Source organism: Thalassophryne amazonica, chromosome 16 (assembly GCF_902500255.1).
Source record: "Thalassophryne amazonica chromosome 16, fThaAma1.1, whole genome shotgun sequence".
NCBI lineage: Eukaryota > Metazoa > Chordata > Actinopteri > Batrachoidiformes > Batrachoididae > Thalassophryne > Thalassophryne amazonica.
Window position 1 is genome coordinate 7,473,980 of NC_047118.1, and position 21,966 is coordinate 7,495,945.

Sequence of the window (21,966 nt, forward strand, 5' to 3'; positions counted from 1 at the left end):
TCTACTTTAGTAGAAGAACGTGTCTGTTTATAAATATATATATTTAAAAAGCTCTCTTAAGACTGATTTCCTGCTGAATGCTGTGACAGCATGAGGGTGACGAGGTTAAAGGAATGTACAGAAGTCAAAATATTCCAGTTTAGTTCTGAGATTCTACATCGTTTCCAGTCAGGTCAAGATTACAGTGAGAAGTTCAAAAAAACATCGGCCTGTGGATTACCATACCCAAACTCTGGAATTAATTTGAACACGGTATTAATGCCAGTCGGCGTCTGCTGTCATGGCAACCATGCACTGGCTGATGGGTCTTTTAAGACTTTTTGTTCTTTCTTGTTCTTGTGTTTGGGTGTATTGGGGTTAAGTGCTACAGTGAAGAGATGAACTGTGTGACACGACACGACCCCGGACACGATGGCAAACATCCAAATGGAGACATCAGCACAGACAGACAGACAGACAGGTGCTGCTGACTGACCTAGAGTGGGGGCAGAGCGGGGGTGCAAAGGGGCGGGGTGGGGAGATTCAGGGTGTCGCAGAACAGATTAAAGAACAAGAGTAAAATCAAGAGAAAGCGGCGTTAAGATGAGATGGCACTGGGCTTTTCCTTTCTTCCTCCTTTTCTCTGTCTCAGATGGCTTCCACGTAGTTGGCAGGCAGCATGCCCTGCTGGCCGGTGCGCTCCACGCGGCCATACATCCAGCCCTCATCGATCTGCTGCACATCCACGATCACGTCCCCGTCCATGAAGGACACCTCGTCCTCGTCGGCAGCAGAGTAGTCGTACACGGCCCTGTAACGCTTCTGTGGACACACATCACATTTATCGTGTTTATCAGTTTCATACAAAGAAGAACTCACCAATCAAGTGCTTAAAGCTACAGTGTGTGCGATTTTAGTGCCATCTAGTGGTGATATTGCATGATGCACCATATAGTCACCTGTCTCGTGTCTTTGCTGCGCTGCAAGTGTGAAACACAGACTGAGGGTCTGTCCACATGGAGAACATGAAAATGGCTCCCAGAGTGGATAAATCTCAAAATGCTGCCTTTGCATTTTTGTGTGTACAACCAATACGCAACTTTTGTTAAACAATGATGTCATAGTGGCATCCATCCCACTTTAGAGGGAGCAGCTCTCATTTCTAGAAATCTGGCCAATTTTTTGGGATCCTCCAAACTGTGACTGTCTAGCGTTGGGACCAGGAGGCAGAGCTGTGGTCTTATACACCTCTCTGCAGCTTCTCTCCCCCTGCCATCCCTCATTACCCCATCCCCGTAGAGACGGTGCCTGCTCCCAGACCACCAATAACTAGCAAAAATCTATTTAAGCATAAAAATTCAAAAAGAAAAAATAATATAGCACCTTCAATTGCACCACAGACTAAAACAGTTAAAGGTGGTCTATTAAACATTAGGTCTCTTTCTTCTAAGTCCCTGTTGGTAAATGATATAATAATTGATCAACGTATTGATTTATTCTGCCTAACAGAAACTTGGTTACAGCAGGATGAATATGTTAGTTTAAATGAGTCAACACCCCAGTCACACTAACTGTCAGAATGCTCGTAGCACGGGCCGGGGCGGAGGATTAGCAAATCTTCCATTCCAGCTTATTAATTAATCAAAAACCTAGACAGAGCTTTAATTCATTTGAAAGCTTGTCTCTTAGTCTTGTCCATCCAAATTGGAAGTCCCAAAAACCAGTTTTATTTGTTATTCTATCGTCCACCTGGTCGTTACTGTGAGTTTCTCTGTGAATTTTCAGACCTTTTGTCTGACTTAGTGCTTAGCTCAGATAAGATAATTATAGTGGGCGATTTTAACATCCACACAGATGCTGAGAATGACAGCCTCAACACTGCATTTAATCTATTATTAGACTCTATCGGCTTTGCTCAAAAAGTAAATGAGTCCACCCACCACTTTAATCATATTTTAGATCTTGTTCTGACTTATGGTATGGAAATAGAAGACTTAACAGTATTCCCTGAAAACTCCCTTTTGTCTGATCATTTTTAATAACATTTACATTTACCCTGATGGACTACCCAGCAGTGGGGAATAAGTTTCATTACACTAGAAGTCTTTCAGAAAGCGCTGTAACTAGGTTTAAGGATATGATTCCTTCTTTATGTTCTCTAATGTCATACCAACACAGAGCAGAGTAGCTACCTAAACTCTGTAAGGGAGTTGGAGTATCTTGTCAATAGTTTTACATCCTCATTGAAGACAACTTTGGATGCTGTAGCTCCTCTGAAAAAGAGAGCTTTAAATCAGAAGTGTCTGACTCCGTGGTATAACTCACAAACTCGTAGCTTAAAGCAGATAACCCGTAAGTTGGGAGGAAATGGCGTCTCACTAATTTAGAAGATCTTCACTTAGCCTGGAAAAAGAGTTTGTTGCTCTATAAGAAAGCCCTTCGTGAAGCTAGGACATCTTTCTACTCATCACTAATTGAAGAAAATAAGAACAACCCCAGGTTTCTTTTCAGCACTGTAGCCAGGCTGACAAAGAGTCAGAGCTCTATTGAGCTGAGTATTCCATTAACTTTAACTAGTAATGACTTCATGACTTTCTTTGCTAACAAAATTTTGACTATTAGAGAAAAAATTACTCATAACCATCCCAAAGATGTATCGTTATCTTTGGCTGCTTTCAGTGATGCCGGTATTTGGTTAGACTCTTTCTCTCCGATTGTTCTGTCCGAGTTATTTTCATAGTTACTTCATCCAAACCATCAACATGCTTATTAGACCCCATTCCTGCCAGGCTGCTCAAGGAAGTCCTACCATTATTTAATGCTTCAATCTTAAATATGATCAATCTATCTTTGTTAGTTGGTTATGTACCACAGGCCTTTAAGGTGGCAGTAATTAAACCATTACTTAAAAACCATCACTTGACCTATCTTAGCTAATTATAAGCCAATCTCCAACCTTCCTTTTCTCTCAAAGATTCTTGAGAGGGTAGTTGTAAAACAGCTAACTGATCACCTGCAGAGGAATGGTCTATTTGAAGAGTTTCAGTCAGGTTTTAGAATTCATCATAGTACAGAAACAGCATTAGTGAAGGTTACAAATGATCTTCTTATGGCTTCGGACAGTGGACTTATCTCTGTGCTTGTTCTGTTGGACCTCAGTGCTGCTTTTGATACTGTTGACCATAAAATTTTATTACAGAGATTAGCGCATGTCATAGGTATTAAAGGCATTGCGCTGCGGTGGTTTGAATCATATTTGTCTAATAGATTACAGTTTGTTCATGTAAATGGGGAATCTTCTTCACAGACTAAAGTTAATTATGGAGTTCCACAAGGTTCTGTGCTAGGACCAATTTTATTCACTTTATACATGCTTCCCTTGGGCAGTATTATTAGACGGTATTGCTTAAATTTTCATTGTTACGCAGATGATACCCAGCTTTATCTATCCATGAAGCCAGAGGATACACCCAATTAGCTAAACTGCAGGATTGTCTTACAGACAAGACATGGATGACCTCTAATTTCCTGCTTTTAAACTCAGATAAACTGAAGTTATTGTACTTGGCCCCACAAATCTTAGAAGCATGGTGTCTAACCAGATCGTTACTCTGGATGGCATTTCCCTGATCTCTGGTAATACTGTGAGAAATCTTGGAGTTATTTTTGATCAGGATATGTCATTCAAAGCGCATATTAAACAAATATGTAGGACTGCCTTTTTGCATTTACGCAATATCTCTAAAATCAGAAAGGTCTTGTCTCAGAGTGATGCTGAAAAACTAATTCTTGCATTTATTTCCTCTAGGCTGGACTATTGTAATTCATTATTATCAGGTTGTCCTAAAAGTTCCCTAAAAAGCCTTCAGTTGGTTCAGAATGCTGCAGCTAGAGTACTGACGGGGACTAGCAGGAGAGAGCATATCTCACCCGTGTTGGCCTCCCTTCATTGGCTTCCTGTTAATGCTAGAATAGAATTTAAAATTCTTCTTCTTACTTATAAGGTTTGAATAATCAGGTCCCATCTTCTCTAGGGACCTCGTAGTACCATATTACCCCATTAGAGCGCTTCGCTCTCAGACTGCGGGCTTACTTGTAGTTCCTAGGGTTTGTAAGAGTAGAATGGGAGGCAGAGCCTTCAGCTTTCAGGCTCCTCTCCTGTGGAACCAGCTCCCAATTCAGATCAGGGAGACAGATACCCTCTCTACTTTTAAGATTAGGCTTAAAACTTTCCTTTTCGCTAAGGCTTATAGTTAGGGCTGGATCGGGTGACCCTGGACCATCCCTTGGTTATGTTGCTTTAGACGTAGACTGTGGGGGGGTTCCCATGATGCACTGTTTCTTTCTCTTTTTGCTCCGTATGCATCACTCTGCATTTAATCATTAGTGATCGATCTCTTTTTCCTGGTTCTTTCCCTCAGCCCCAGCCAGTCTCAGCGGAGGACTGCCCCTCCCTGAGCCTGGTTCTACTGGAGGTTTCTTCCTGTTGAAGGGGAGTTTTTCCTTCCCACTGTGGCCGGGTGCTTGCTCATAGGGGGTCGTTTGACCGTTGGGGTTTTTCGTAATTATGTATGGCCTTGCCTTGCAATGTGGAGCGCCTTGGGGCAACTGTTTGTGTGATTTGGCGCTATATAAGAAACAAGTTGATTGATTGATTGCCCGTCTCTATAATCTTAGCCTAAACCCACCGCAAGAACCCGTGTAACAACAACTACGGACTACAGATTTGTGTTCATGCTACAGAAGCTACTGAGCTTATTGGGGTGGCTTCAGCAAAAATCAGCTGCTCCTTTTCTACAACAAGAGGCAGCAAACAGTCACATCTTAGTGAATTTATAATCCAGCGCAATTCAAAGCAGAAGTTCAACTTTGTCATTGGTCCACATCAACATCTCAGCTTTTGCTCTTCCTTTAGTATTCCTGTTTGCCATCAAGTTTTATGCACATGCTCCACGTCGTCGTCTTAGTTGTTTTTTGTTCGTTTTGTGGGAGCATTACAGTGCCACCTACAGGCCCGGGATATACACTACAGAGTTTTGCAGTTTTCAGTGGTTTCGTGTGTACATGGATTTCTTGAAACAGTGCCGTGTTTACGGAACACTTTTTGAAAATGGCAAAGAAAAATTGCATAGGGAAAGTTGTGTTTCTCTGCGGACAAGACATAAGTATGCCCCTCTTGGGCTCCTATATCAACATGGTGGTGCAACATGGCGGTCTGCTCCCATGTGGACAAGATGGGCTCATTGTAAGCTTGTGAAAACACATAAAATCATTCTGCACAAAGGAACAAAGGAACCACTGCTGAATCATTATGAAGAGTGTGCTTTCCAAAGTTGAGCAAATAATTATGTTTCTTAATTCATGTTTTCATGCTTGTTAAAAATTTGACAGAGAACGTACCCCAGTGCTGGGAGGTGGGGCGGCGGCCGCCTGGCGAACCGGTTCAGGAGTAGGATCATAGTGGTAGTTCTGAGAGGCCGCAGGAGGCTGGAAAGCTGCTGATGAAATGACAACAAAAATGAATCAACACAATCTTTGTGGCCGGGACAGAGTTGGCAACAGAACCTCCAGCCAGATGTACTTTAGCGTTTTGTGGATAAATACATATTATAATGTATGGAATAGCAGGCAAACAACTCCTGTTTGCAAGTCTGCAGAAATTCTTAGAGTATAAAGAACACAAAATCACGACAAGTCAAGGCATGCATCCAGTAGAAGCTAATCCCCATTACACAACTCCTTGAACAATAAGTATCTGTGTGTACAGTGCATCCAAAAGTATTTACAGCACTTCACTTTTGCCACATTATGTTACAGCCTTATTCCAAAAAGAGTAAATTATTTTGTTCCCCTCAAAATTCTACTCACAGCATCCCATAATGACAACATTTGAAATTTTTGAAAATTTATTAAATTAAAAAACTAAGAAATCACATGCACCTTTGGCAGCAATTACAGCCTCAAGACTTCATGAATATGTTGCCGCAAGCTTGGTGCATCACTTTCAGATTCAGACTCAGATTCAGAAGCAGTGAAGCTTCAAAACCACAGAAGAAGAGGCGGGCCAAAGCTTCCACCCTGCGCGCAACATACGCAGCCATTCCTGTGTAACAGATCCACAGCACAATGCAAAGCTACACAGGCCCAATCACTTAGTTTAGACGGGTGGCCAGCTTTAGGAAGAATCCTGGAGGATCTGAACTTCTTCCATTTACAGATGATGGAGATCACTGTGCTCATTGGGACCTTCCAAGCAGCAGAAATGTTTCTGTACCCTCCCTCAGATTGTGGCTTGAGACAATCGTGTCTCTGAGGTCTACAGACAATTCCTTTGACTTCATGCTTGGTTTGTGCTCTGACATGCACTGTCAACTGTGGGACCTTATATGTAGACAGGTGTGTGTCTTTCCAAATCATGTCAAATCAACTGAATTTACCCCAAGTGGACTCCAATTAAGCTGTAGAAACATCTCAGGGATTATCAGTGGAAACAGAATGCACCAGAGTTCAATTATGAGCTTCTCAAAACACCTTTTTTCCACACTGTCATTATGGGGTATTGTGTGTAGAATTTTGAGGGAGAAAAATGAATTTCATCCACTTTGGAATAAGGCTGTAACATAAAAAAAAATGCAGAAGAAGTGCGGTGTTGTAAATACTTTCTGGATGCACTGTAAAGCTGCAGTGCTGAAGGCTTCAAAATATACTGCTTCAAGTCTGATTGTTCTACACTTATGTAAACATGGTAATCTGGTGAAAATTCACTGTCAGCAATAATACGCCCCCCAAAATGCACCTATGGATTGAACATTACACACATTTAGAATTTGCTTTCTGAATCTGAAACGCTTTATGGAAAATGTGACTGAATATGAAAGCGTGAAGTAAACACGTTCAATGAGCGGCATGACAAAACATCACCCCGTTAACGGAGATATTCTAGCTTCTGGCAAAAAAAAAAAAAAAAACAGGAACAAAGTACAGACAAAAAACACGAATGAAAGGCAAAGTTCAGACGCTCAACAGTGACTTAGTGTTTGTGGACAAGAAGGGGAATGAACAGTGCAACATCCACATCTTACAGCTTTGATGCAGACAGCAAAGACAGTTGTCATTCAGTAAAAGTCAGGTCTGTAAATAGTTGAACTTTGATTACATGTTTTTTGCAGTTTTTTTACTCTGCAACAGATGTGGTTGTAGCGTTGACACTCAAAGAGTTTAACAAAAATACTATATCTCCTTTAATTAATTTACAAGTACTTTGTCAGAGGATGGATACTTGAATATTTCCAAGTCAATGACTGAAGTCTCGGACTCCACCAACAGACTCATGACAATAACAAAGGTGTTCCCCGTTTCTGCGGTTGTCACTGGAGTAACTGTGCATCAGGCAACTTTTGATAAGATGTTAGATATAGTTTGCCAGAAGGGACATGATGGGGGGGGCTGTAGGCTAGATTTGATCCTGCTTCTTTTTCTTTTAATTAAAATTCTTCTGTACTCCAGTCCACCATGACTAGCCACTAGTTTTCCATGCACAGCTGTAGCAGCCTATAAATAACGGTCAGGGTTGTCACGGGTGTCTTGATGGCTTCCCTCACTATTCTGCACAATCACGCAGATTTTCAGAACTGCCTACTCCAGATAGATTTACCACAAAGTACCACATCCAGTTACTTATGACCTCTGAAAACGGAGGGAGTAGGTGGTGAATTGGTTGCAAATCTGAAATGGTTAACAGATACTTCTGCTCTAACAGCCCCATCAGTGCCAAAAACCACACATGAGCAGGAGCATGTCACCTCTGGGGCCTGAGTAGAGGCAGGTCAAGTCTGGGAGCACGCACTGGTGCTACGCATTGCTACATTCACAGCACCACGGTCCTGTCTTGGATCCTGGGTGGCAACCACCCAGGCAGGCAACCAGTCCATTCCCACATCTCCAAATAACTACCTGATCTGCCACAGCCAGGTGAATTTTAAAGTCCAAGCCTCAAAACACAAACCCAAAGCAGTTGCATCCTCCCACTGGGTTTGAGCCACTTTCAGGTCTTCAAACCTCAGCCAGCAAAGGCATTGCAACGTGGATGTTTCAAAGCTCCCTTAGCAACAGTGGAAGGTGGTCATCTTTGCTGAGAAAGGATCCCTTGGCCTTCTCCAGCTGCTGGGGTCCTCAGTATGTGTGCTGGATCATGCACAGAGAAGCGCACCATTATGTCAATATGTCACAGCTGAATCTCCCTCACAATACAAACAATACTTCATCTGCGTTTCTGAAGTGATAAAAAGTCACGTCCTACAAGTTCAACACTTGTGCTGCACACGGGTACATTTTGAGTGTCGAGTCCAGGAAATGATTCAAAGCCTCGGTCTCAGTCTTGATCCAGTTTGTACAGGCTTAAAGTGCATATCTCACTTCAGTCAATACTATCTTATAAATAATTATATGCCAGATTATTAAATCAATTCCATCCAAATCTTTACTTGTGCGGGCACTGATATAGCTGATAAAAGTAAAATAAGCCAAACTGCATCAGAAAAATTAATAGATTAATAGCCATTTTATCCATATCGTTACATAACTTTGGGGACCAACTTTTACCAGGCTGAAAGTCACTCCGCTCCGTCTGTGACCACTTAGTTTCATGGTTGGATTATGACAGCATGTCAACCCAGACTGCTTTCAGTAATCAGAACAAGACCCCCCACATCCAATACGTCTAAATAAGACTGAAAAGCAGAGAGTAAAAATGCACAAGTGAGTAATAACTTCATTTGAATATTCCAGACACAGTGGATGGGGAAGTGCGGCGATAGTTGGGCTTTGTTAAGCGTCATTGTACTTGCAGCAGAATACCTGAAGGAGCGTTTGCTGGGCTGGTGGGATGTGGTTGTCTCTTACTCCCGACTTGCTTCTTCTCGTACTCCTCATGGTACCTAACCTGCAAGAAGATCAACAGGACATTACCTTTACATAAAGCAGGAACATACATGCTTTTTTTTTTTTTTTTTTTTTTACCTGAAACACTATGCAAAAGCAGCAGAACCAACTTTCAGTCAGCAACCCAAATCTGCAGTTTTTCTTAACCACCACCAGAGGGCTCCCATCTGCCCTCTGGCATTACAGTTTTTTTGTGATGGGTGGGGCAGCTACGTGCAGCAATGTCTCAGGAAGCAGCTTGGCGCTCAGAGGAAATGACATGGCAGCAGCAGGAAGCCCTGCGAGCTCAGAGTTTACCTAGCAACCCGCACTGACACATCAGGACAAACAGGTGAAGTGAGAAAAAAAAAAGGAAGCAAGAGAAGCGTGAATGTTGAATGAGGCAGCGAGAGGAACACTGACAGCAGACTACCAGATCTACCAGAAATGCAGACAATGGCAGCATTCAGCGCTGCATGAAACCCTGTAACTGGCCTGAATAATCCGTCCTCTTATTACCGTGCTGACACCACCGACTCACACTGCCTTGGACAAAAAATTTACAACCACCACCCCCCCCGTCCACTCTGACAGCAGCACTCAAAGACAGCACTGTGCCGGCGGCATCAGCGACAAGTGTGTTCACAGACTGGATGGGATGATGAAGTGTTTGTGCAGGGACAGTGAGGTAATTGACAGAGAGAACACAGTGGTCTTCAGCAGCAAATGTTAAGTGAGAACCAGTGATTAGGATCAGGTCGGTGGAGAACTAAACGCCTTTCTGATCATTCTCTTAGTCTTTGCTGTACTAAGAAAAATGTGATGGGAAACTGAAGTGACCGATCCGGTGAATCAACTTACCACATCAAGTGAAAAAGCAGCATATCCCCCCCCCCAAAACAAAACAAAACAAAAAAACAAAAAAAAAAGTCTTTGCGGGATGGTAATTCCTGGAAGAACAGCCAGGGCGGGTGTGACGCAAACCATTCTCAGAAAACTCCGCTGCTTCTTCAGAAGTTAAACATTTTCAGTTTCCTATTAACATTAAAGAGCAGAACAAGAATGCAAAATAGGGTTAATTGCAGGGCTTCCCCTAACCAATGGAATAATGGCACTACGCCATCACGGTGATTTTCTAACTGAGGATGCTTCCTCTCCATTTTCCCAGGTAATTTTGTTTAAATTTAATCAAAACTCATCTGTTTGCAGCTGCGCCATCTAATTTTCCCCCCGGTACCACTGTTTACCTGTGAGATCTCGTGAAGCGGTGTCATCTCGATGTATCAACATGTGAGACTCGCATGTCATTGGTCAGGTTAACTGTGACACTAAAAAAATAAAGCACTGTTATCAGTGCAAGTTGTGAAATTTCACATAAACAACTTCAGCTGACTCGCTGTTTACATCGTGAATCATGACAAAGCTCAAGCGGTCCACAAAGCCGACCGATCACAAGACTTTCTGTATTTTTTTTATGCCATCTTTGGCAGTAACCGCCATGCATGCCCACAGAGGTGGACCACCTGTAGAAACGTTGGAACGTCCAGGGTGCTGCATTCAACAACCGCAGGTGGGAAGGGGACATGCCAACACCAAACAGTGCCCAGATGGAAGAAAGTGGGCTGCAGGCCACGTCAACGCTTACCACCAATGGGCTGGAGACATTGTAGCGCAACAACAATGCTTCAGCCCCTGTCAATAAAGACGCTCTTGTCAAGAAATCTCTAATGCACCCTGACTTTGATTTTTTTTTTTTTTCCCCTGGCTCTTAGTTTGTTATTTTATTATTTGTTATTTGTTAGCTGAAGTTGCAGGAAATGGCTTCTATTGGTAGTGAAAAAGGCAAAACGCAAGAGCTTCTCCCCATGGAGGAGGGGCCTACTTGCCCTCTGGGCCAAGCCTGCAACTGACTTGACTTCTAGCGCCATCATGTTCTAAATTTCTAAGGAGAGACCTGAATCGACACAGACATTTTACAGAGATTGCACAATGGTGGTTCTTCCCCCTTAAAAACACCACATGGGTGACCCTGGAAGGACCAATGTGGCACCTGGTGTGCACAACTTGACTATGGTTACTTTTAAAAAGGTATATAACAATCTTTTCTTGACAACAGGGTTAATTTTATGCAATCTGCTTTGAAAACAGTGCAACACATTTAATGGTCTTTATCAGCATCTCCCTGAGTGAGTGTGTGGTACATGATTAGTTTCCTCTCGCAAATTTCCTGCAATATCATTTATGAGACGAAAACAGCGATTACCCATCACCCTCCACAGTAATTATGTAATTAGAGAGGCTGGTGCAGAAACTGGTATGTGTGCAGAGTTGGAATTTAAGATTTAGTGCGTCTTGCGTGGAAATAAAGACATTTGCAGCAACTGGTAACCAAGTTACCTATTCTGCATTTACAGAGAATAAGCAAATCAATCATTTGAGTCAAGAGGCAGTGAATGATTCAAGTGGACAAACTATAAGTCTACCACTGTAGAGCAGAAGCACTGTCAAGGAGAGATCGCTGCACTTTAAACACCTCATGAAGTCAGATGCTAAAAGGCTTTGGTTACGCGTCACCACTTCACGTGGTTTAATTCTGATGTGTCACATGCATGTGACAGCTTTCCAAACTGACAGAGCTCAAATTAGTTCCACAACTGCCTGGAAGAATGTCCAACTTTTCAAGGCACATTTTACAGAAAATTGTCACATCTGTCATCTGTATTCCAGTGGGGCAGCAAACGAGAGCTGTTATATAAAATGATGCCACTTCTCGTCATTAAAGATTTCAGGCAAACAAAAAGTGAAGTTACTATAGCACATTCATTACAGAGTGGCAATAACACGTGGATGAGATCCATCATCCATCACCAATGGCTGAATGACAGCATGACATGAACGCAGCGTTTCTCAGAATGGTCTGAAGATGACAAGTGGTCCATGAGCATTCCCTAGTGGTCCATGAGTATATTGGTAAAATATCACATTTTAAATAATATACTCTAACTTCAGTTGTTCTCAAACTGTTTAAAAATGACTCCAAAGTCTAACAGATAGTAAACACTGATGGGGTGGTAGCAGACTATTGTTTTTGGTTATTTGGGGGAGTTAGGTTATCTGACAAATTTTGAAAATTATTGGTTAAGCAGAACTTGGTCTGAAAACTTTGAGACGCATTGTGTTAGAGCCATCATCGTGATGTCATGTTCCCAAGCCAACCACACACACACACTCCATTGTCTCTGCTGCAACAATATATATATACATATATACATACATATATACATACATACATACATATTTGTTGATGTCGGGAATTTCCCCAGAGAACAAATTGTGCACTAATGATTGTGTGCCAGTCACAGCACATACAACCAAAAGATGGTGTTAAATTATGTTTGTGTGTCAGCCGTGAACAAGCTGAACAAGCACCTTGACACTTGAATGAATTTGATCCTCGCACTGCCGCGTAATTTGCTGTGCCAATGCGTCCCGCTTTATCCTGCTTGACGCCACGCTATCATTTCATAGCCAATGACGCATTTGCTCTCAGAACTTGGCTGATGAAACTTCTCTCATCACTCCCAGAATCAGAGGAATTTTCTACAGCTGCAGGTTGTCTCGTGCGAGTTGTGCGGTGGAGAACACATTTGAAATCTTGTCTCAAAGGTGATTATTTATAATATGTATTATAACGGATTGGTAAAATAGGTGCATTTTCATTTCTTCTCAAGAGTTAGATAATATATCTATAAAGTTATGTTTATTATAGATGTAACATCTCGTCATAATTGTTCAGATGTCGTGTGCGCAATGACACGCATAGAAACGCAGTGCTTTTGAATACACTGTGCAATGTTTGTGACTAGTTCATGTAAGTGGGACAAAAATTAATGCGTATCAGGAATTTTGAACATTTCAAGGTTTCTCTGTGCACTGGTACGCAGCCACGCACAGGTCACAGCATGTTTACTCACTGGCAAGCCAGTGCGGAGATCAAATCTGTGCAAGAGTCAAGGTGTCTTGAATGTGCTCCTACAGGAAGACGCGCTGTGCTGGTCAGCTCAGAATAGCCCGGCAGCAACAGCGATGCACAAAAAAAAAAAAAGAAAAAAAAAAAGTGTGTGGCTGAAGAGACAATAGCCCACGTGCCCTTTCTGTCGAATGTCCAGTGGGGAGATCCCTTGTGATCTGGCTCACACCCGATGGTGAATGTTGTGTGGAACTTGGCACCCATATTTTGTTGGTCAAAATCAGATGCCGTTATGCATGCATTGGGGATCAGATTCTGGAAAAACAACTTTTTCCAAATCTTGAGAAGGACTCAACTGCCTCAAACACAACCAGACATCAGCTCCTTCAGAAAATCCATCTGTTACACATCAAGTTACGGTAAATTAGCAATAGTAAATAAATAATCTTGTTTATCATTTAATTTAAGCTATTTTAAAAAGCATAAAAAAAGTATGTATAAAGTATAGCACCCCCTCCAACATCCACTGGGATGTTTTACTGTAGACATCGTGGTTATCCAGTGAAGTACACATCACCCAAACCTGTAATTCATTGAAAAACTGATGTCACGGAGCAGTTTTAAACATGAAATAGTCCTTGTTGAAGTCTTGACTGAACAAAGTAATTAAAACAGCCCTAATTTGCAAAATTAACTTTTATCAACTTTCACGAGTTCATGTTCAACATAGTCAAAGTCTTAATTCTGCAACTGTCCTTGTGAAATTCTCCTGCTATACATCTCATTTTAGACATACACAAGCGTACGACGAATCTGGATGCCTGAGTAATCTGTGAGCAAATAGTAACAAAGCCCTGGTTTCGCCTTAAAGGGATACTCCCCTCATATTAAAATAGTTTCTAAAAGATAAAGATCATATCAACCTTGAAATACAGTTTGATAATAATTGGAATTTATTTTTTGAGAATTTTTCAAATGAAGTTTCCTCCAGTTGCCTGTGCTGTGACATCACAAGTGCTCTTAACACACTGTTGAATGTAAACACATGTATAGAGATATCAGTAAAACTCCTTACAAAATCTCAAAAATAGGCTAATGATTTGACTAATATTCATAAATAAGAGCAAGAAATATAATTTTCTACTTTCTGATGTCACATTATAATTTAAGTGTAAGGTTTTCAGGTGTTTTACTGGAGTATCTATACATGTATGCACACCAGGCTGCGCAAAATCAGCACTTGTGACTTCATACATGTAGCACATGGAAGGCTGGTCAGTTTTTTAAAAATCATAAAAAATTAAGCTAATCTATTGCAAATCTTGTTTTTATTTAAGATGTCACTATTTCAATATATAATCTCTTACTTTAGGGGTTAACATTGATGAGTAAAGTGTCCCTTTAAATTTTCAAAAGTTGCTTCCTATTTTTTCCTGAAAAAGGACTACAAGGCGCCACCCTTTGGTGGCCCGGTGAGCGTGACGGCACTTACGTTGCTGACTTGGTCCTGAATTTTCTTGAGTCTCTGCAGCTCTGGTGTCTCATTGACCGTGCTGAAACCTCGCCCTTTATTCTTCACAAAATCCTCCTTGTAGGCTACCTGCAAGAACAGGGGAGTCAAACAAACAAACAGCCATTTAGGTGTTAAAATTCAACTGCAACAGATTTTTACAAATGTTGATCAAAAGGTTGAGCTTATCCTGTCATAAACATTAAAAAACCCCACTAAAAATGGAATTCTCATAAAAGTTTTTTATTTATTTATGAAACAGTGAGTTGGGCAAGTGTAGCATTTAAAAAAAGTGGCAGAACCAGGATATATTGTTTTAATATGTAGGTATGAGGAAATAAAGCGTGACGAGTATGTCTGTGTGCGGCCCACTGATATTTGGCTTGTGTGGTGACATTCACTTCCCGTTTGCTGATTGAAGGCTTCACACAGGGACATGTTTATAACCATATATGGTTAGACTGAGAACCTGTGTCTGACAAACAAAGTGTACGTGAGCGTGTTAGCCTTCCCAACCAATCCCAACCCTTTGGACAGAAGAGGAAGTGTTCAGCCCCTGCAGAGTGAGCTAAATGCCACAAACTGCAACGCATGAAATTCTCCCTGTAACTGTTAACCTGTTGGCGCATTTCTCAGCCGTAACCATGCAAATGTCTTCAGGTAGACTGTTGCGTTAAATCAAAGCAAAAAAAAAAAAAAGCTACGCTAAGCTTTATCTTATCTCTTTAAGGCTCGCCACGCCAGTGATTTTCAAACAAAACCACTGCATTCCACCTCCCCCTCGATCCAACACTTATTCTCGCCTCCATGGCGACGGCACCTATTGCCTTCACGCCAACAAAGACGCCCGATCGTGTGGTCCACTACCAGGAAGCAGAGCTTCATCCCTGCAGCCACTCCTCGCTACAACACAGACATAACGTGACAGCGCTGAACAACCCTGCTCACGTGACATCACTATGAGTCACAGGAAGTGAGTGTGTGTCTGTATCTGCCATCACACCGTGTGTGTGTGTGTGTGTCTCGGCTGAGTGCTCTGATGGATCCTCACTACATAAAATCTGATCCACAGCCTGTTCACAGAGACAAACCTACAGTAAAACTCAGACGGCTTTGACCTGTTTGTCCTTCATTCCGTCTGCCGTCATCACGATGAGCCGGCCCAGATTTTAGCTTTTCAGACTGCCTCCCCACCGTTATTAAGCGTCTGTGCAATAGCTGCTTCTTCTCCAATCAAATCCCTGCTTCCTTACCCCACCCACACCCCTCTCGCTCTTATTATTTACTTTTTTTTTTTGTATCAACAGCAACAGACAGAATCTCTTCCCAAAACCAGAGCCCTTCCTCTATATCTATGCTTTTCTCTGATTCGACTTACATTCCTCATTCTGTCCTCTGGAGATTTCAGCGTTATCTCTTCCTCTTTCACCACACACCCCTCCCTCTCTTGGTGGTGGTGCCTTCCTGTCTCTTCCTTGTTTACTGCACTTCCTCTCCTCCTCCCCAATTCAGTGTCCGTCTTTACGATATTTCCCTGCCTCCTCTTCTGTTGTAATTATGCTTCTGCCTGCAAAGTCTTGTAACGAGGTGAGACAAATCTGTACCCTACTGCCATAAGAATGGACTGCAGTAGCAAAATAAGGGACTACAATGCCACCGTTCTCCATAAATCACCATCAAATTCCTCCATCTGATAGTTTACAGGACAACAACAGGCTTCGTCAAAACTGAATATAGCGACTGCAAATACACTGTACCCAAGGATTCAAACCCAGCACCACAGACGTCCAGTTGTCATCTTGGGTTACTGGTTAGCATCCAGAAGACACAGCAAAAACACACAAGTACCAAACCCTGAAAACTTGGGCTTTCATCCCAATGCGAAGTCATCAACAACACCATACACACCAGTGTCTCACATGTTCACAATTCCATGAGCTTTTTTGGATGTCTGAGTTCACAGGCTGTGCTCCTGTGGGCATGGATGTCACCATCATTGTAAGTCAATCTACCAATAAATTCAAACAAACAGTCATCAGATAGTATCTCTGATGAATGCCAAGTCCAGGTAGTCAATAAAAGCCTGGATCTTGACTTTATTAAGGACAGATGCAAGCTGGAAACCAGGACAATGATTCCACAAAGATGACCTCATTGTCTGCAAAAATCAAGGTCAGTGAATCTCTCCTCACCGACATTCACCCAAGCCTGTGACCATTCCCAACCCCCAGCCCACAGAATCACTGATTAGAAGAGAGCTAGAACACATGGCTGACAACTGATGCGATCTAGAGGACAACATGCAACACTTTCCAGTCAGTTGGGATGTATCAGCCTCCCAGATCTAACCCCCCCCCCCCCCCCCCCCAAAAAAAAAAACCCCACTTCATACAATGTATTGGAATATTTCTGTGTAGGCTCTCAGTTGTCCAGGTGGTTTCCATAGTAGAGAAGCTTGAATCTTTGACTGGACTGGGTTGCTTGATGTGAGGACGTTTCTCTTCAAATCGCAGAAGCTTCCTCAGCTAAAATTCTTGCTCTGGTAGTCTGACTTCTGTCTTGACTCTTGTAGAGAAGAATAAACAGAAGCCAACAAAAGCTGGAGTTTTTTAAACCTAACCAGACCCCTCCTACTGAGAGGCCGACTGCTATAGGCTAGTGACTAAACAATAGCTCTAATTAGCACCTATTGTGCTCAAGTTAGCACCCTCCTAATGACAGGGCAGCTGTCCCTCCTAATGATGGGACGGAAGCCTCTCCTGATGGCTCCCTTGACGAGTCTCCTCATGACGTGAATGACCCATTACCGTGAACAAAAGACTGAAACTGCTTTGACCTGAGTACCCCATTGTAAACAGGGGACAAAGCGTGTCTCAGACCTCCTCCCCGGTTAAGGCTGGGTTTCAACTGTTTCACATAGAGTGCTTCCTTGACACCTCTCTCAAACCATTTCTTCTCTCTGGCTTAGATTTTAACTTCCTTGTCCCATCATTAGGAGGAACAGCTGCCCTGTCATTAGGAGGGTGCTAACTAGAGCACAATAGGTGCTAATTAGAGCTATTGTTTAGTCAGTAGCCTATAGCAGTCAACCTCTCGGTAGGAGGGGTCTGGTTAAGTTAAAAAAAACCTCCAGCTTTTGTTGGCTTCTGTTTATTCTTCTCTACAAGAGTCAAGACAGAAGTCAGACTACCAGAGCAAGAATTTTAGCTGAGGAAGCTTCTGCAATTTGAAGCGAAATGTGCTCACGTCAAGCAACCCAGTCCAGTCGAAGATTCAAGCTTCTCTACAATGTATTGGAAAACTATCGACATCTGCCTGTAGAAGACACCACATATCCCCACCAAAAAAAATGCATGGACTGCCAATGGATGACATTCCCACAATGAAACACCTCTTCCTGTGAACAATGGAAAGTCCAATGGCTGGCAGCCTTCTAGGCCTCATCACAGTAAAGGTCCTGCAATGCATCAGCACAGTTTTTCATGTCTGTATCTCAGAGCCCTTGAACAAGACAGCATTCACTCCTAAGAAGAACCTAACCTGAGACGTAAAAAATATGATAATGAAATCAGCTAGATCCTTAGAGAAGCAACAAGACTCTAGAGTACACAGCCTGGGCAATTCCATTAAAATAAGTAAATAAAATAAAAATATAGTGCCCAGAAGAACAAGAAGAACCCCCTTAGCTATACTTCCTGTATTTAAATGATGGAACAAGGGTCCCACAACTTCTAGTCCCTGCCTTTTTGAAAAGTCAAGGATCATTAAGTCCCTTTTGCCATGGTTACTGGATCCTCAGAGCCCAATGCATCACTTGTAAATCAGCCATTTCTGTACCATCGGTTGGACGAAAGACACCCATGACCAAACAAATGTCATTTCTGGGACAACTGCCAACCACCAAGTGAAGGTGTGAGTAAAATACCTCCTACACCAAGACACCATTTAACACAGTTGGAGTGTACACTCACGTTAAAGAGAAATTCAGCAAAGTGCTAGATTCATAATATGCTCTTTAACAGGGATGATTATCAGACATCATCAGAAGAAACTACTCAGCAACTGCCAATCATTCTGTCCACCAACCACTGAAGTGACAACACACGCAAAGATGGTTTGTGTGAGAGAACAGTACACAGATCAAAGCCCTCTGGAAGCACTGCAATGATTGACATACTCGTTATCATCTCGTTAGCCTGGCAGCCCACCAGACCTATGATAATATAAGAGACACATTGCAGAATACCACTAGCCCAAGTCCACCAGTGCTTGTTCTTCATGCATGTTTGGAGTTGTGTCAGGAAGAGTATCCAGCATAAAACTTGTGCCAAATGAACATGTGGATCCATGTCAGATCTGCTGTGGCGACTCCAAGCAAGATCATGGGAAAAGCCAACAAGACCATGGGTTTTTAGAGGCACAGTGCCCTCCTGTTTTGGCTACGTGCCTCCATGCCAAAACGCAGATTTTTTTTTTAATTAAATTTTTTTAAGCTTTATACTGAGCATACAGAGCCTTCCACTCTGCAATCAATTCTTCTGTAAATATATAACACTAATGCCAGGAAAAAGCAGCCCCGTACGTAATAAACATTTTTTTCCTCAAAATACTAAAAAAATGTGGCAAAATGACAGTAAGAATGCGTAAACATGTCTTTTTTCACACAACTCCCACACACTGTTGTTCCAGTCTTTCGAGAAGTCTCAGAATGGCCCATGTTGACCTAAAATTTTCAAAAGTTCTTTCTTGGGGACTCTGCTCCCTTGCATCTAGTGTCACTCCTTTGATAAATTTTCCTAGAAAACCCCTTGAAGACATTAGACTTCAGTTAGTTTACATGCTCTTTGCTCTTGTTGATTGGGTTTATTCCATTTGATGAAATGGAAAAACTGTCAAAATCGGATGTAGACTAAGTGGGACAGATGAAATGGGAGTAGACAAAATGGGAAGCTGCCATTGCTTGAGCGTCATCTCTCAACTGCCTTCACTGAGTTGTTCACTACCATCAAATGTTATTTTGGAGAACACTGCAAGAGAATGCAGCAACTATAAAAGTACACAAGCCTTTTCCCTCCACAGACAAATTTATGAACTAAGTTTTACTAGTGTGGTTTTGACCTCTGTAAATGTTCTTTTACAGTGGCTGGAATGCCAATCCTCTGCACAACCACCAAAAGGACTTACCTAGATACTGGAGAACCCCCTCCAGGCTCTGATGCATTTTAATGACATTCCCAAGATGAAAATTAGATTGCAAAAGTAATCATTAAGTTGTAACTCAAATATTCTGCAGGGTCATTCAATATTTTGGTCACACTGAGCTGCACAAATCCTGTTGATTCACAAACAAATGAAACATGTCCTTAAAAAAAAAACCCTTGGAGTGCTTGTTGTGAAAAATGTTTATCCATTGTGTTTTGACCTAGATTAGCCTTCAACCTTCACCAACAAATGTAAACATCTTTTGTGAATTCATAACCTCATTCTTGGGATCTTAATATAATAATCTATTAGCATAAAGTCTGTATATTAGACTATGAGACATACAATCCCTGTTGAAAAACACCATCTGTCCCTGTGGCTCTGCATTTATCCCCCTTCCTATAACACCCCCCAGTGTTCAACACTGATACTCCAAAGAAAAGAGGGGATGTGTTGGATATATACTACATCTGAGAAAGAAAGAAAAAAAAAAAAAAAAAAAAAAACATCACCTCAGGGCAAAACGAGTTAACTTTCCTACTTGATAATGAAAATTTGCTTCACTTTATTCTTCGGTAACTAGAAACTTCTAACTATCCCGATCATCCACTTCTACGACCTTGCCGATTAGTAACGGTGACAAAACAGTAGAAGGCTAACTGAAGGCGCCAACTGTATAGTCATTCAAGGTAAACATGCAAACATGTACCTCCCTCTTGGCCCTCTCCATGCTACCACAGACTAATATTTTCGGCCCTTTAGTGGTGGCTGCTTACTTTGAGGTTTTTAGTTTGTCCCATAGCCTTATATTGTACAGCAGTTTAGCCCATGACAGTATTTGCATTCTAAATCAATGCTGGACCGATTAAAATTATTTTTGTCCTGAGTGAAAAGCATTAACCAAAAACCTCTGTAAATATGATCTGCATGAACAAACCCAAAGGTCCCCTTTAAAGACAATGAGTGCCATAAACACCACTTTCCTTTCAGCCGTGCTAAATAAACATTAGAAAGGTGATGTCCCTTCAAAATATGTAGAATATAATTAGACGGAATATCAGCAGAAACCCAGTATTCAGTTGCAAGTCTTTTACTATATAAGAATTTTTAATTTAGGGGGAGCTCAAGGAGTTGTAACCTAAATAAAATAAAAATGTGTTTTTTTAAAATACCTTTCTACAATATGATAATGAAAATTTATATTACCGTATCCAAGCGTCAGAATACCAAGGGTGTTCCGCAATATGTTGTGCCTATAGAGAGGGCGAGCAGATGCACAAGAGCGCAGCCAGTAGTAGTTTAGGTCAGAATGCCCACCCCTCCATATATTTCAATCAAATGTCTGATTTTGTCACAAATACAGGTGCTGGTCATATAATTAGAATATCATGAAAAAGTTGATTTATTTCAGTAATTCCATTCAAAAAGTGAAACTTGTATATTATATTCATTAGTTACACACAGACTGATATATTTCAAGTGTTTATTTCTTTTAATTTAGATGATTATAACTGACAACTAATGAAAATCCCAAATTCAGTATCTCATAAAATTAGATTATTACTTAAGACTAGGGATGTCCCGATCAGGTTTTTATTTAGCCCCGATCCGATTCATCTGATTTTAAGTATCTGCCGATACCGAGTCCCGATCCGATACTTTAAAAAAACTGAATGAACAATGAACAAATACTAAATATATAATAATTTCATTTTAATCACCTTATTTTATTATCTATCACTTAAACAGTGCACTTCTCGAGGTAGCTTGAACAATCAAGTAATAATCTACCAGACTTAAAAATATTTACAAATTTCCATGTTATTTTATTTGTCTAAAAATAAGTGTCCAAGGTTCCTTATGTTAAACAAGAAATTATCTAATCTGAAATAACAGGTGGTTTTAATTTATAGATGAAAGGTTTCTAAAGAACCCTTTATTGATTTAGCTATTTTAATTACAAGTGTTCTAAACTTTTTTTAAACAGTAATCAGATATTTTAAGGTAACAAACAACAACAAAAAACATTTCCAAGGATGTTTCTTCAGACACGTGGTTTCTGCACTGATCTGTGGTTCAAATCCCTGCCTGGCTGGAAAATCACTAAGGGCAAGGTCTTTAATCCCCTATTGCTGCCAGTCTGTAGTGAGCACCTTGTATGGCAGCACCCTGACATCGGGGTGAATGTGAGGCATTATTGTAAAGTGCTTTGAGCGTCTGATGCAGATGGAAAAGCGCTATATAAATGCAGCCCATTTACCATTTATACAGATCAGTGGTTTCTGCCACTAGTCTTCCGTGTTTTGGTCCGATGCGTCGTTCTTATTGGACAGTGCGAAGCTATGTCACAGCTCAGGGCGTCGAAAGTTCAAAAGTCAACTTGAAA

General features: G+C 41.4%; 1 protein-coding gene across 1 annotated transcript in view; it reads right to left on the bottom strand.

The window, feature by feature from the left end:
- Window positions 1–308: 308 nt before the first annotated feature.
- lasp1 (LIM and SH3 protein 1) overlaps window positions 309–21,966 on the bottom strand; it is a 78,472-nt gene continuing 56,814 nt past the window's right edge. Inside the window, exons 4-7 of the mRNA XM_034189592.1 lie at window positions 14,361–14,468; window positions 8,836–8,920; window positions 5,380–5,477; window positions 309–801 (exon numbers count right to left, since the gene is read on the bottom strand). Of these exons, the coding sequence (XP_034045483.1) occupies window positions 628–801; window positions 5,380–5,477; window positions 8,836–8,920; window positions 14,361–14,468 (465 nt within the window). The 3' untranslated portion in view covers window positions 309–627. The remainder of the gene's footprint in view (window positions 802–5,379; window positions 5,478–8,835; window positions 8,921–14,360; window positions 14,469–21,966) is intronic.